The sequence below is a fragment of the Mya arenaria genome, chromosome 17, assembly GCF_026914265.1.
Source record: "Mya arenaria isolate MELC-2E11 chromosome 17, ASM2691426v1".
Lineage (NCBI taxonomy): Eukaryota > Metazoa > Mollusca > Bivalvia > Myida > Myidae > Mya > Mya arenaria.
Genome location: NC_069138.1, coordinates 18,309,828 through 18,325,821, shown reverse-complemented (window position 1 = coordinate 18,325,821; position 15,994 = coordinate 18,309,828). Strand labels below are relative to the sequence as shown.

Sequence of the window (15,994 nt, the reverse complement as noted above, 5' to 3'; positions counted from 1 at the left end):
GTTGAAAGGTCCTGCTCCCCTGCAGAACAGTGTGTATGAAATAAACTATTATCTTAGGTAAAACATTTCATATGGATTTCCATCAATTAATTACATCTTCATTAAAAATCAAGAAAATGGTACATTTTCTGTGTAAAGGTACTGACAACCGAAATAACATTTTCAAGCGTAAAAGTGAGTATAGCTTTGAAAAAATGAATAAGTTCTTAGTCGTTTGTAACCACAACTTAATCGATTAAAAATGGCGTCTGAGGAGATGAAACTAGTGTAAAGATATTTAAAAAAATGGAATTTGTGTCACTGGTTGAGTAAGAATACTTCAGGTAATTTTTGATATGATTTATTGCATTCAAATTCATTAAAAGATGCTTAAATCTTATCGCTAAGATATCAGCACAGCTTGGAATTGGATGGATACAATGTCAGGACACAGGTAAACAATAAAACAAAACTTTAAATATATTCCTAAATAAATAAATAGGTGTTCTTTTAAGAGATTTAGGAAAGTTGAAATATTTTCCCATTAAAATTTATTGCCAGAACCTCCAATTGGATTAAGCCCATTGCCAATGTTACCAATTGGAAGATTCCAATGGGACAATGTTCCAATTGGAGTTTTCCAATTTCCTGACTTTTCCCATATTGAATTGTGGGAAATATCCAATTGGAAAAAATGGTCGACGGGATTTTGTTTTTACAAAAAATGATAAAAAGTACTATAAACGAACTTTTTTTAGATAACATTATAACCATTAATGATAATGATTGTTATTAATCACTAATTCTTTTTTTGAAAATGTGGGAGAATTTTCCAACAAAAAATGTTGGGCTGATTTTCCAATTGGAAAAACCATTTTTCCAATGGGAAGGCCATTCTCCAATGGGACTCCCATTGGAAAAGTTGACTTTAAATGCCAAAAAAACATATTTCTAAATTAAATTTCAGGAAACAAAAAATATCTCTTATTAGTATTACCTAACACATTTTAAAAATACAAAAATAAAAAACATTGGGTGAAAAATAAAAAAAATAAGTTTGCAAAAATTCCGGATTTGCAAACTTAATCCGGATGCTGTTTTAATAATAAACAATATCATTATTAACACGGAAAAGTATATAAATTGCAGACACCATTAACTTATGTTCATGTACCGTCCACTTACGTTAACATTAATAATAAACAATATCATTATTTACACGAAAAAGTAAATAAATTGCAGACACCATTAACTTATGTTCATGAACCGTCTACTTAGGTTAAAAATGAACAATATCATTATTAACACGGGAAAGTAAAATAATTGCAGACACCATTAACTTATGTTCATGTACCGTCTACTTAGGTTAAAAAAACAATATCATTATTAACACGGGAAAGTAAATAAATTGCAGACACCATTAACTTATGTTCATGTTCCGTCCTCTTACGTTAATATTAGTAATAAACAATATCATTATTAACACGGGAAAGTAAATTAATTGCAGACACCATTAACTTATGTTCATGTACCGTCTACTTAGGTTAATAATAAACAATATCATTATTAACACGGGATGCTAAATTAATTGCAGACACCATTAACTTATGTTCATGTACCGTCTACTTAGGTTAATAATAAACAATATTAATATTAACACGGAAAAGTATATAAATTGCAGACACCATTAACTTATGTTCATGTTCCATCTACAAAGTTCAATAAATGAGCATTATATTTATTACTATTGAAAGTTGAAGACAGCATTAACCGTCTAAATAGTGTAATAGTAAACAACATCATTTTTAACACGCAAAAGGTAAATAAATTGCAGACACCATTCACTTATGTTTATGTACCTTCTATTAAGCTCAAAATAAATGAACAATATAATTATTACTATGGGTAAGTTAAAAATGCAGACACCATTAATCTACGTTAATGTACCATCTAAGTTCAGTAATTGAATATGATAATAATTAAAATGGGAAAAGGTAATAAACAGTAGACACTATTAGCATACGTCCAAGTATGTCATCAGTGTCAAATGTAGTAAGTCAGTAGTGTCAAATGTAGTAAGTCAGTAGTGTCAAATGTAGTATGTCATCAGTGTCAAATGTAGTATGTCATCAGTGTCAAATGTAGTAAGTCAGTAGTGTCAAATGTAGTAAGTCAGTAGTGTTAAATGTAGAATGTCATCAGTGTTAAATGTAGTATGTAATCCGTGTCAAATGAAGTATGTAATCCGTGTCAAATGAAGTATGTAATCCGTGTCAAATGTAGTATGTAATCCGTGTCAAATGAAGTATGTAAACCGTGTCAAATGAAATATGTCATCAGTAAAAAATGAAGTATGTAATATGTGTCAAATGAAGTATGTTATCAGTAACAAATGAAGTATGTCATCAGTTACAAATTTTGTTAACACTGTCAAATAAAGCAGGTCTTTAGTGTCAAAAAGGAGAATGTGATCAGAGTTAAATGAAGTGTATCATCAGTGTTGAATGTTGTTAGTCGAATGTAGTTAGTCATCAATGCGATCTTTTTCGTTTATTGTTACCGGTTTATAAAGCATGTGATCATAATAATCGAACACTTGTTCTCAAATCACACACACTTTTATTTAGTTCATTCAAGAAAAATGTTTAGAAACCCGCTAAAAACTCGTTTATAAACACATTTCCTGAACACGTATAAAGTTGTATGACAATAAGGTTAACTCTATTTCTTGTGAAAACGCTCCAAGCCATACCCCCAAAGAACCCTTTATTTGCAGTGACGATGAATTCTAGAATCGGAGTAATTAACCAGACAGATTAAAACAAATGAAACTATGCTAATAGAAACGATGATCGATAGAATAAATGTATGATGCAAAAACAGTTAACACATTAACCAGACGCAGACGAAGCAATATGATGCACATATTAACATTTATAAATATGTAACTATATTATACTATTTTAACAGCAGTAATGTATATTAAAGAGACTCTCTCACAGAGTTTATGTTGGCAACAATTTTCACATACTTGAAATTCATTTATTTTATTTCCTTTGTTGAACAAACTTTTGTTAATCCAAGCCGAACATAAGTCAGTTTACAACATTGGTACCAGTGCTTTTCGGAAAGAAAATATATCCAAATATTCGACAATGGCAAGAATACATAAGCAAGAGAGAGATCTTATATGATGTTAATGATGATGTTTAATCTATGTTACTTGCGTTTTCTTCACATTGCACGAGAACTAATTATTTTCGATGTTTAGACTTACAAAATGTGAACGAGTTCCTTTAAAGTCATTGTTACGTACAAAACATGCATGTGTATGTAAACATATCAAGCTCTATTTACAGTAATAATGTACTCTAAAATCAATATAACTTAAAAGGCATATACAAACACATTAAACAGACTGAACTCAATATACAGCAACAACACACTTTAGAATAATTATGACAATGTTAAGAAAGGCAACTCTACTTACAGTAAATTATTATGACAATGTTTAGAAATGCAACTCTATTCACAGTAATAATGTACTCTGAAATCACTGTAGCGTGCAAGGCATATACAAACACATCAAAATCTCTATACAGCAACAAAACACTTTAAAATCTTTATGACAATGTTAAGAAAGGTAACTTTATATACAGTAGATCATTATGACAATGTTCAGAAAGTCAACTTTATATACAGTAGATCATTATGACAATGTTAAGAAAGGCAACTCTACTTACCGTAAATCATTATGACAATGTTTAGAAATGCAACTTTATTTACAGTAATTATGTACTCTGAAATCACTATAGCGTGCAAGGCATATACAAACACATCAAACTGTCTATAAAAACACACACATAAGAATCATTATGACAATGTTAAGAAATTAAACTGTATTAATAGTAATTATATACACTAAAGCGTACAAGGCATATAACAACACTATCAAACTCTCTATACAGCAACAGCACTCTTTAAAATCATTATGACAATGTTAAGAAATGAAACTATATTTACAGTAATAATCTAGTACTCTGAAATTACTATAACTTGCAAGGTATATAACAATACATCAAACTCTCTATACAGCAACAGCACTCTTTAAAATCATTATGACAATGTTAAGAAATGAAACTATATTTACAGTAATAATCTACTCTGAAGTCATTGTAACTTTCAAGGCATATAACAACACTTTCAAACTCTGTATTCAGCAACAGCACTCTTTAGAATCATTATGGCAATGTTAAAAAAAAATAAACTATATTCACAGTAAAAATCTACAAGGCATATATAACAACACTTTCAAACTTTCTACACAGCAACAGCACTCTTTAAATTCTTTATGACAATGTTAAGAAATTAAAATATATTTACAGTTGTACTGTACTCTGATATCACTTTAAAGCTGCACTCTTAGAGATTGAACGTTTTCACAGCTTTTTTTATTTTTTGTCTTGGAACGAGCCAATTTTTGCGAAAATGCATGGAAACCAGTTATACAAGACAGCTGACAAAAATCAGATCGCAGATTTTTATATTCAAGTTCAAAAATTGATGTGTTATGTATTTTCTTAAACCGTTACTCATTAAACAATAATTTTCGAACGGAAATATGAAAATTTGCGATCTAATTTTTTGTCAGCAATCTTTTATCACTGGTTTGAAGATATTTACGCGAAAATTTGCTCTGTCAAAGACATTTTTTTTTTAAAGTTGTAAAAACGGTATACCTGTGAGAGTGCAGATATAACTCGCAAGGCAAAAAACAAACAGATCAAACTCTATATAAAGAAACAACTTTAGAATCAGTCGACATACAACACTTATAGAGGGTACTTGTTTGTATCAGTGTACGACAGTTATTTTTTTCTTGAGTGAACACCAAAAGCAAAATATTTACATTGTTGTGAACGAGGTGAATTATATAACAATCTTACACTAAAAAACACACCCTTTCTCTTTATTTTATGCTTTCCAGACATTAGAGATAATAATGAATTGATCTTTACTTTAAAAATATCGCCAAATGTTAGCAAAACGATGTCATACCGGAAATGATGTCATCGATGTTTTTATAACAGCGCTGTGCGCGTTAACATTCAATCGTTAAATCGGACATAAATGAGATAAACCATAACTACAGACCAACATGAAAGAAATGAATAAAATTCATCAAACATAATACAGAATGATTATTTGAACCAAAATTTGCTGTTTCGAAAACATGTTTCTACTTCGGAAAATAAACTTGTACAAAACTATTAAAAGCACATCATTCGACTGCCAGTCATTTACTCTGATTGTTTAAGGGCTTTGAGCCGTCCATGGTTAAGTTCCTTAGAATGTCCTAAGGCGTCATCTTAGCTTTCTTTGGAGCCTGGAACAAAAATATCTACATTGAAACACAAAATTGATTATGGCAATAATTATGGTGATCAATGATAAGAGGTAGTTCTCGAATATTTCATATTAGTAATAAAATATTACAAGTCGAAAGTAATACCAAAAACAACCACTCATTCATTTTCTAATTATAATCCGAATATGCATTTCTCTGTTTCTGCATCATTAGGACCAAACGGGAAGATTTGTCCGGCATAATGTTTATACTAGACATCGTCGCAATTTAGTCTGAGTACAAATAATTTACGTCTTTCACGTAAAAGAAAGAAAAGGAGAGGTAAAAAAACGGTCAGACATTTTCGGCTGTTGCCAATAACAAATATAAGGCCGTGTGAAAAAATAGGGTAGGTCGCGAAAACTGAAACCAAAATATATTTTGACAACGGCCTTATAAAGCAATTTAAGACGAAGGATAATTATCATCATCGTCATCGTCGTCGTCGTCGTCGACGTCGTCGTTTTCGTCGTCATCGTCGGCGTCGTCATCGTCATCATCATCATCATCATTACCACCACTTCTACCACCACAACCACCACCACCATCAGAAGCAGCAGCTGCAGCAGCAGCAGCAGCAGCAATGTATTGTAAAAATCAAATCACAGACACTCACCGACGGAGTAAGGGTGTTGCTTCCGCTAGCTTGGAGGGACTGTTCCGGTTCCGTGGATGCTGAATAATGGAACAGGTGCATGTAGTAATATTTCAAACAAGAGGCACATCAGTGCCTGTGCTCCACTGGCCAAAAGGTTCAAGCAAAGACCACCTAACGAACATTTTCGTCAAGTTTCATAGAAATACAATCATCAATTTTTGAGGAGAAGTTATTTAATTATTTTTTTTTACTTTAATAGCTCTGGCTGCCATGTTGTGCAGTGGACCGAAATGATTTGGGCAATTTGAGTAAAGGAGCACCAAACAAACATTTCTGTCAAGTTTTATCGAAAAAAGGTCATCGGTTTCGACGACAAGTCGTATAAAGTTTTTTTTATTTTTTAGCTCTGGCAGCCATGGTGTGCAGTGGACTGGAACCATTTAAAAAAATTTGGTTAATGACCACCCAAGGAACATTTCTGTCAAGTTTCATCAAAATCTGATCATCGGTTAACATTTAATCTGAATAGATTATGAAGCAAATATCTAACCTGAACAAGAACTGAAGAGATAGAATCGACTTGGTGTTTCACTTACACTTTTCGGCCATTTAAGTTACTAAAAATAGCTGTTTCATAAACTTTCAGAATGTCACTTAAACGAAAATTAATGTTCAGTCTATATATACTTTCCTATGTATAAATGTAAGGTTTTTAAATTGATCTTTTTGTGAGAACTTTATGCTTATATGTTTACTCATAAATTATTATTGTTTAAAAATTATTTAAAGATGCTATACGTGAACAATTAAGACATTTTTTTTTTCTATTAAAGGGAGGTAATTCAGTAGTAAAATGTAATCAAAGCTATTAAAGCATGGCATTTCTTTTCTAACCATGTTGATATTATTACAGTCAATTCAAGCAAGATGCCTTTTGTTTTTACATAGTACCCATAGGTTCTGAAAAACAAGGAGCACTATTCCCAACAGAAGGATGTCACTCCCTATCACTGCATGAGCATCATAATAAAGAAATGTTTACTCAAACTGCAAGCTGCTCAATTGAAATAGGTTTTTACCTCAAGCATACAGTTTTATAATATGGCAAAATAGTCAGACTACTAGATTGTCATTCGGACTAGTAAAATATGCCATTATGCTAGTCCAACTGGCTAGTAGGTTAAAATGTTTTTCGTGAAGACTGCGGACGAGAAGTCCTTAAAGGTTTTTCTATTTTTAACTCTCGCAGCCATGTTGTGCAGCGGACCGGAACCATTTGGGCAATTTTGGTTAAAGGGCATCCCGATGAACATTTATGTAAAGTTTCATCAAAATCTGATAATCGGTTTCTGAGAAGATGTAGTTTAACGTTTTTTCTATTCTTAGCTCTGGTGCCCATGTTGTGCAGCAGACCAGAACTGTTTGGGCTATTTTGGTTAAGGACTACCCAAGTAACATTTCTGTCAAGTTTCATTGCAATACGATCATCGGTTTCTGAGGAGAAGTCGTTTAAAGGTTTTTCTATTTTTACCTCTGGGGGCCATCTTGTGCAGTGGACCGAAACCATTGAAGCAAATTTGATAAAGGACCATCCAAGGAACATTTCTGTTAAGTTTTATCAAAATCTGATCATCGGTTTCTGAGAAGATGTTCTTTAAAGGTTTTTCTATTTTTTTGCCCTGGCAGCCATGTTGTGCAGCGGACCGGAACCATTTGAGCAATTTTGGTTAAGGACCACCCAAGGAACAATTTTGTCAAGTTTCATCAAAATCTGCCTATCCGTTTCAGAGGAGATGTCGTTTAAAGATTTTGCTATTTTTAGCTGTGGCGGCCATATTGTGCAATGGACCAGAACCATTTGAGCAATTTTAATAAAGGACCACCCAAGGAACATTACTGTTAAGTTTCATCAAAATCTGCCGAACCGTTTCAGAGGAGTTGTCGTTTAAAGATTTTGCTATTTTTAGCTCTGGCGGTCATATTGTGCAATGGACCGGAACCATTTGAGCAAGTTTGGTAAAGGACCACCAAAGGAACATTCCTGTGAAGTTTTGTCAAAATCCGCTTATCAGTTTCAGAGATGATGTCCTTTAAAGTAAAAGTTTACGCACGCACGCACGCACGCACGCACGCACGCACGCACGCACGCACGCACGCACGCACGCACGCACGCACGCACGACGGACAATCTGTGACGACATAAGCTCCATGGCCTTCGGCCAGTGGAGCTAAAAATCAATAAAAATAAAATAAAAATCCCTACCTAGAAATTTTGGGAAGGTTACCCTAAACAAACAATTTTTTTTTTGGGCCTCATCAGGAAATTCTCCGACTTCATTCTTCAGAGTAAGGTATATACAATGGAACAAAATGTCTCTGGATAATAGTATAAGTTTTCCCAAACATAAGATTGAATGCCGGTCTAATTTTAATATACCCCAACCACCACTGCAGCACATGGCATGACCCTTTTCACTTGTCATGTTTTTATCCAATGATGCAATCATAAAAAAAAACAGTTCAAATAAAATAGCAGCAGGGCAAACATACTAGTAGTATAGAAAGGAAATATAAAATACAGGCTGGTGCCTGACAAAATGTGACTTTATTTTAAACTGGGACTGAAATCTGGATCTGTTGCCATTTGTACAGTTTATAAAATATTCATAACTTGACTTCTTGGAGAATGGCAGAGAAATGTTTTTGAGATGCTTAAGCAGGTCAGTAATGTCACATTTAATTAGCAATATGTTTTGCTTTCGGAAGGTCTGTGACAAATGACAACAAATCTGGCACTGACACACCACCTGACTGCAGCGATGCTGGTACTAGCAAGACTGGCAACAAAAACGTTTTATCCAGGAAAATCATAGTAACCTAATGTTTAGCCCTAGCAATGTCCTTATATAACTAAAATACTGTTGAAAAAGGACAAAAACAAAGCAAACAAACCTGTACCAAACTAAAAACCTAAAAAAAAAAAAAATCCCTTCCTATTCTTGTGGGCCATGTTACCCTAACCACACATATTTTTAGGCCTTGTTACGTTTATAGAAGCATGACGGCTTGGTTGCACTTACGATTTCATCAATACTAGAACCATGGTGATTAAATTAAAAGCAATACAAAAAGTGTTCCTTTGTGTATTAAAGTTGAATAATGCAATATCCCATCTGATTTTATTTCAGTCTGGTTACAAGAAAACTTGTAGGTTGGGAAAAACTTTTTTTTACGTTTAAAAAAAATAAAAATACATATTGTATTTGAGCAAGCAATTTTATACAGAATTTTTAGGGTCGGGACTTAAATATAGATACAGTCGGGTTACTGAAACCACATCATTGAATTTGTAACACCATGTTATCACAACCCTTCAATCGGAGACCTTGAATAACACTTACTCTTATTCTCCTCTTTGTTTCCAGCTGGTTCCTGTTTCTGCTGCTTGTTGGGACTGGGACCACCTCCTGGTTCCCCCTTACGCTTTCTATTGGGCTTCTCTCCTGGAGAACATTCAAAAGCAATTAACATCACTATAAATACAAGAGGCACATCAGTGCCTGTGCTCCACTGGCCAAAAGGTTCAAGCAAAGACCACCTAACGAACATTTTCGTCAAGTTTCATAGAAATACAATCATCAATTTTTGAGGAGAAGTTATTTAAAAAAATTTTTTACTTTAATAGCTCTGGCTGCCATGTTGTGCAGTGGACCGAAATGATTTGGACAATTTGAGCAAAGGAGCACCAAACAAACATTCTGTCAAGTTTTATCGAAAAAAGGTCATCGGTTTCGACGACAAGTCGTATAAAGTTTTTTTTATTTTTTAGCTCTGGCAGCCATGGTGTGCAGTGGACTGGAACCATTTAACAAATTTTGGTTAATGACCACCCAAGGAACATTTCTGTCAAGTTTCATCAAAATCTGATCATCGGTTTCTGAGGAGAAGTCGTTTAAAGGTTTTTCTATTTTTACCTCTGGGGGCCATCTTGTGCAGTGGACCGAAACCATTGAAGCAAATTTGATAAAGGACCATCCAAGGAACATTTCTGTTAAGTTTCATCAAAATCTGATCATCGGTTTCTGAGAAGATTTTCTTTAAAGGTGTTTCTATTTTTTTGCCCTGGCAGCCATGTTGTGCAGCGGACCGGAACTATTTGAGCAATTTTGGTTAAGGACCACCCAAGGAACATTACTGTCAAGTTTCATCAAAATCTGCCGAACCGTTTCAGAGGAGATGTCGTTTAAAGATTTTGCTATTTTTAGCTCTGGCGGCCATATTGTGCAATGGACCGGAACCATTTGAGCAATTTTGGTAAAGGACCACAAAAGGAACATTCCTGTGAAGTTTTGTCAAAATCCGCTTATCAGTTTCAGAGGAGATGTCGTTTAAAGTAAAAGTTTACGCACGCACGCACGCACGCACGCACGCACGCACTCACGACGGACAATCTGTGACGACATAAGCTCCATGGCCTTCGGCCAGTGGAGCTAATAAATGAAAACAAACCAAACCATCATCATCATCATCATCATCATCATCATCATCATCATCATCATCATCATCATCATCATCATCATCATCATCATCATGATTATCATTATCATCATCATCGTCATCGTCATCAGCAGCAGCATCACCACTTCCATCATCATCATCCTCCTCCTCTTCCTCCTCCTCATCATCATCATCACCACCACCACCATGACGATGATACAACAGCAACAACTTAATCCAGCACCAACATTATTATCATTTATTAACTTTCTCAGTTCTATTCTAAAATCCAAGCCAGCAATAGGTTGTTAAAATCAAATCTCGGACACTTACCGGCGGAGCAAGGGGAGCTTCTTCCGGAAGCCTGGAGGGGCACTTCCGGTTCCGCGGACGCTGAAACATGGAGCAGATTCATGTGCTTATATTTAAAAATCATGAAAGTAAAACAATGCGATCAATGCGAGAAACTCTGAACAAACAACCACTATGACAATCAGCACCAACTGTTCTGGCTTACTTATTTGCTGAACATACAAGCGTTGCTCTTTATAAATACTTACATAGCAGTTAGTCATTTTGCGTATTCTTGTCCATGAATAACGGCCTGTTTTCTATCGCAATATTTGCACTTAATTTTTATTTCGGATGACTCTGTGAGCAATATGGAAATGGTTGTTGGAATTGAAATTATTTTGAGATAAAACCCTACTTCCATCAACGAAACCTATCATTTTTAACATTCATTGAGGCACAAAACAAATATTTAAACAAAAGCATTTCGAAAATAACAAAAAATGTATTGCGTAGAAATACAATTCAATGAAACTTGAGCATGTGACATGTTTGTACATTCAAAAACAATTTCAACAAATTTAAATTAACAATGATGAACTGATACAAGTGTGTATTCGTAAAAGCAACTTTAGTGTTTTTCGTAGTGTATATCTAGTCACTGTCGCTCTCAGACTCTGGATCGTACGGTATTTTGTCGGGGTGAATAAATGCTCAGTGCAGCCGAAGGATGTTTTGTTGTTGAGACAGCGAATTAGTTTCATATATATTTAAGTTGAATGTCACGTTCCCGTGTGTATACGAAGGCCCAAGAGGAAATGTCGATTATGTGCCCGAAAATGCTTTTGAGAGGGATGGAACGCAGACTTTAAAAGTTTTTAAAAAGAAAAATGAATTGTTGAACTGATGAATGTAAACTGGAAATTGGTCAAATTCAAAATGCTTGTGCATACATGTACGCGGTTAGAGTTTGTAGGGAGAAATGATCTATCAACTCTACTTGCACATGTGGCCAAGTAAATATTTAACCGATACTTACCAAGCGGGTTAATTGTAACAGTATGTTCCATGAAATAGTTCATACATAAATTGGTAAGCTTGTTCTTTTTTAATAGTCAATCGCAAAACATGTTGTTGTTTTTTTTAAACTATTGCATTATTTGATTTTGACAATTCAATACGATTTGGTCAATGTGTATTTTACTGCACTACAGACAACAACAAACATGTACTTGTGACATACATGTATTTTTTTTTCAAAGTCAAGAGAAGCAAATTTTTATAAAAGATGGCAAAAATAGTCCCGAGTTGTCTGTACAGAGTGAAATGAGCAAGGATTATCATTTCACTCGAGCCAGAGTGAAATGATCACTCTTTCACCGGTATGCATGAAATAAATGATAATATTTGATCGTAAAAATATGTCTTGTTCATCATTCCATGTACTTGTTTAAATAATTGTTGTATGGGTCGGAGGCCTTGCATTACAATTACCTCTATGTTATGCTACCTCATCATCATCATCATCATCATCATCATCATCATCATCATCATCACCATCATCATCATCATCATCATCATCATCATCATCATCATCATCATCATCATCATCATCATCATACACCACCATCATCATCATCATCATCATCATCATCATCATCATCATCATCATCATCATCATCATCATCATCATCATCATCATCATCATCATCATCATCATCATCATCATCGTCATGATCGTTGTCGCCGTCGTCATAGTCATCATCATCATCATCATCATCATCATCATCATCATCATCATCATCATCATCATCATCATCGTCGTCGTCGTCGTTGTAGTCATCGTCTTCATCATCATGATGATGATGCATCATCATCATCATCATCATCATCATCATCATCATCATCATCATCAAGCATCAATATTATCACCATTTTTTTCATTTTTATTCTAAAATCCAAGCCAACAATGTGTTGTTAAAATCAAATCAATGAGACTTACCGACAGAGCAAGGGGATCTACTTCCGGTAGCCTGAAGGGACTCTTCCGGTTCCGTTGACGCTGAATAATGGAACAGATGCATGTGGTTTTATTTTAATTTATGAACATAAAACTATACCAAGTAAAGTCCTTAACAGGTCACTAAACATTTTATTACATGCCATACATTGTTTCCGGTTTAATTATTTTATTATTGTTATTTTAAAGTCCAAACAAGCAATGTGTTGATTAAATCAATTCAATGACACTTACCGACGGAGAAATGGGAGTTATTTCTGAAAGCCCGGACGGACAATTCCGGTTCCTTGGACGCTAAAAAAAGAAACAGATGCATATAGTTATATTTTAAATAAATGAAAAAAAAAACCACCACCACCACTACCACCACCACCACCACCACCACCATAATCATTATCATCATCATCATTATTATCATTATCATCATTATCTTGACCACCTCTACCACCACCACCACCACCACCACCACCACCACCACCATCATCATCATCATCATCACCATCACCATCATCACGATGTTGCTCAAACAACAACAACAACGTAACTAAGCATATTTATCATTACCATTCATTAATTATTCTATCATTTTTCATTTTTATTCTTTAGTCAAAGCCAGCAATATGTTATCATCATCATCAGCAGCAGCAGCAGCAGTATCATCAACAGCATCAGCATCACGACCACCAACACGATAATGATGCAACAACAACTACAACAACAACGGAATTCAGCATTAAACAATTGATATTGATTTATTATTTTCTCATTTTTATTCTCAAGCCAGCAATAGGTTGTTAAAATCAAATCACGGACACTTACCGTCGGAACAAGGGGAGTTACTTCCGAAGGAAAGAAGAGACTCTTCTGGTTCCGTGGACTCTGAATAATAGAACAGATGCATGTGGTTATATTTCAAATTAAAACAACAACAAACGAGTCCTTAACATATGGGGCATTCCCCCATGGAATTGTTAGCAATTCAAGTCCGAAATGATGCATTTTAACCTTATTCCTCTGAAATTGTTAAGGGGTAGGGGCGGTGGGGTTTTTCCCATCGCCGAATAAGCTAGTGAATTAATTGCAATAAAATGTTCATACTACCCCCTTATAGATAAAATAAGAATGTTTTGATATTTCCGAATACACAAAAAATCACCTGTTTATTACTTTCATTGGCACTTATACAATCACAGCTTGTTATTTGAAGTCTATACTCAAATGTAGGTCAAAACATGATATAAATTGAATATTTTGATAAATGCAAGCACTTCTTAACAAACTATCAATATGAAAATCTGCGCCAACTTATATATTGACCAGACGAGCGTTGCTCATTCTAAAGACTTACATAGCCGTAAGTCATTTTGCGTATTCTTTTCTTTGAATAACAGCCTATTTTCTATATTTCTATTTCTGATGACTTTGTATGAAATATCGATATACAAGTATATTTTAAAATTATAACTGATATAAGAACATAAGTGCTCTTGATAAAATAATATGATAATATTTGATCATAACTTAATATATCTTGTTCATCATTGCATTAATTTTAATGCTGTTAAAATACTTGTATAAGTAACTGTTATACGGGCCGGATGCCTTACATTTAATTATATGTTATGTTACATCAGAATCATCATCATCAACAAAAACTACAACAACAACAACAAAGCATCGTCATCGTTATAGTCGTCATTGTCTCTTGGTAATTAGTAGCATTATCATCAACCTCGTTGTCGTCGTTGCATAATCAATATAAGTACTATCATCATTGTCGTTGTCATCGTCGCATCATCGTGTTTATTATCATAATCTTAGTTGTCGTCGCCAGATCATCATTATTATTATCTTCATCTTGGTCGTCGCAGTCACATCACCATTATTACTAGTATTATATTCATTTTAGTAGTCGTCGTCGCATCGATATTATTTTTATCATCATCATAGTCGTCGTGTTCGAATTATCAACATTATTTTATTATCATCATTGTCGTCCTGGTCGAATTACCAACATTATTATTATTATTATTATTATTATTATTATTATTATTATTATTATTATTATTATTATTATTATTATATTATTATTATTATTATTATTATTATTATTATTATTATTATTATTATTATTATTATTATTTGCGTCGTGGTCGAATTATCAACACTATTATTATCACCATCATTGTCGTTGTAGTCTAAACATCAACATTATAATTATCACCATCATTGTAGTCGTGGTCGAATCTTAAACATTATAAATATCATCATCATTGTAGTCGTGGTCGAATTATCAACATTATTTTATTATCATCATTGTCATCGTCGTCGTATCATCAACATCAGTCAAAAAATAAAGACAAACATGAACACGTCGCCTATTTAAAATACCTGACCAGTATTTTTCACTATTTTTAAAGCTAACGACATACCCTCCCTAACGTTATAGTCAGTTTGACGTTACCGTATTCATATATCACAATATCAAGTTGATTAATTAATCATTCATGCTACTTGTAACAAATGGGTTAAATTTTCGCTGCTTCCATTTAAGCATAAATTATGATATAATAACCAGTAAAAACCGTGCAAAATCTACATTATGATAAACTCCAGCGCTATTTTAATATACACAGGTTACATATTTGACAGTTTTTCGGACAGTATGATAACAACAGTTACTGCACCCATTACTCTTGTGTCTAAAGAATACATAACTCGTACTTAGCGCTCGTGTATACTTGATGCTAGTGTTGGTAAGCGTTTATTTTCAGTGGCAGCAATTTTCTGATGTTTTATTAAAAGAGGTTAAGATATGTTATCTGAAAATTGTATAAAGTTAAATAATATTTTTTCTTTATGATATTCAAAATAAGCCATTTTTATCAAAATGTAATTTAATATGTATTTTGGCTAATTGAAATAACATACTTAAGCCTGTTAAGCTTAGGAAGTTTCGAGAAATTGGCAGTAAACTATTAGTTAATTATGGAACGGAAACAGGGCAAATTATTACATTTTGTTATTCAAATACAGTTACAATTTAGGTTAAATATTACACATGTAGTAAGTACCATATATATATAAAACATAATAATTTGATAAAAACAATTTTGAACAAGAATGATTTGATTTGATTCGTTTTCTATCATGATAACTGCAAATTCAAATGATTTGCAGATCGACACAATACTGCCTTCAT

The 15,994-nt window shown here is 33.6% G+C and overlaps 1 protein-coding gene across 3 annotated transcripts in view; it reads right to left on the bottom strand.

Annotated features, from left to right (window-relative positions):
• Window positions 1–1,712: 1,712 nt before the first annotated feature.
• The window catches only part of LOC128222913 (uncharacterized), a 73,330-nt gene continuing 59,048 nt past the window's right edge, over window positions 1,713–15,994 (bottom strand). The window contains exons 7-13 of one of the 3 annotated variants that reach the window (XM_052932087.1): window positions 13,612–13,671; window positions 13,027–13,086; window positions 12,775–12,834; window positions 10,815–10,874; window positions 9,386–9,487; window positions 6,003–6,061; window positions 1,713–5,365 (exon numbers count right to left, since the gene is read on the bottom strand). In XM_052932087.1, coding sequence (XP_052788047.1) covers window positions 5,336–5,365; window positions 6,003–6,061; window positions 9,386–9,487; window positions 10,815–10,874; window positions 12,775–12,834; window positions 13,027–13,086; window positions 13,612–13,671 — 431 coding nt within the window. In that variant the 3' untranslated portion in view covers window positions 1,713–5,335. The remainder of the gene's footprint in view (window positions 5,366–6,002; window positions 6,062–9,385; window positions 9,488–10,814; window positions 10,875–12,774; window positions 12,835–13,026; window positions 13,087–13,611; window positions 13,672–15,994) is intronic. The other 2 variants (XM_052932088.1, XM_052932089.1) reach the window with 2 other exon arrangements.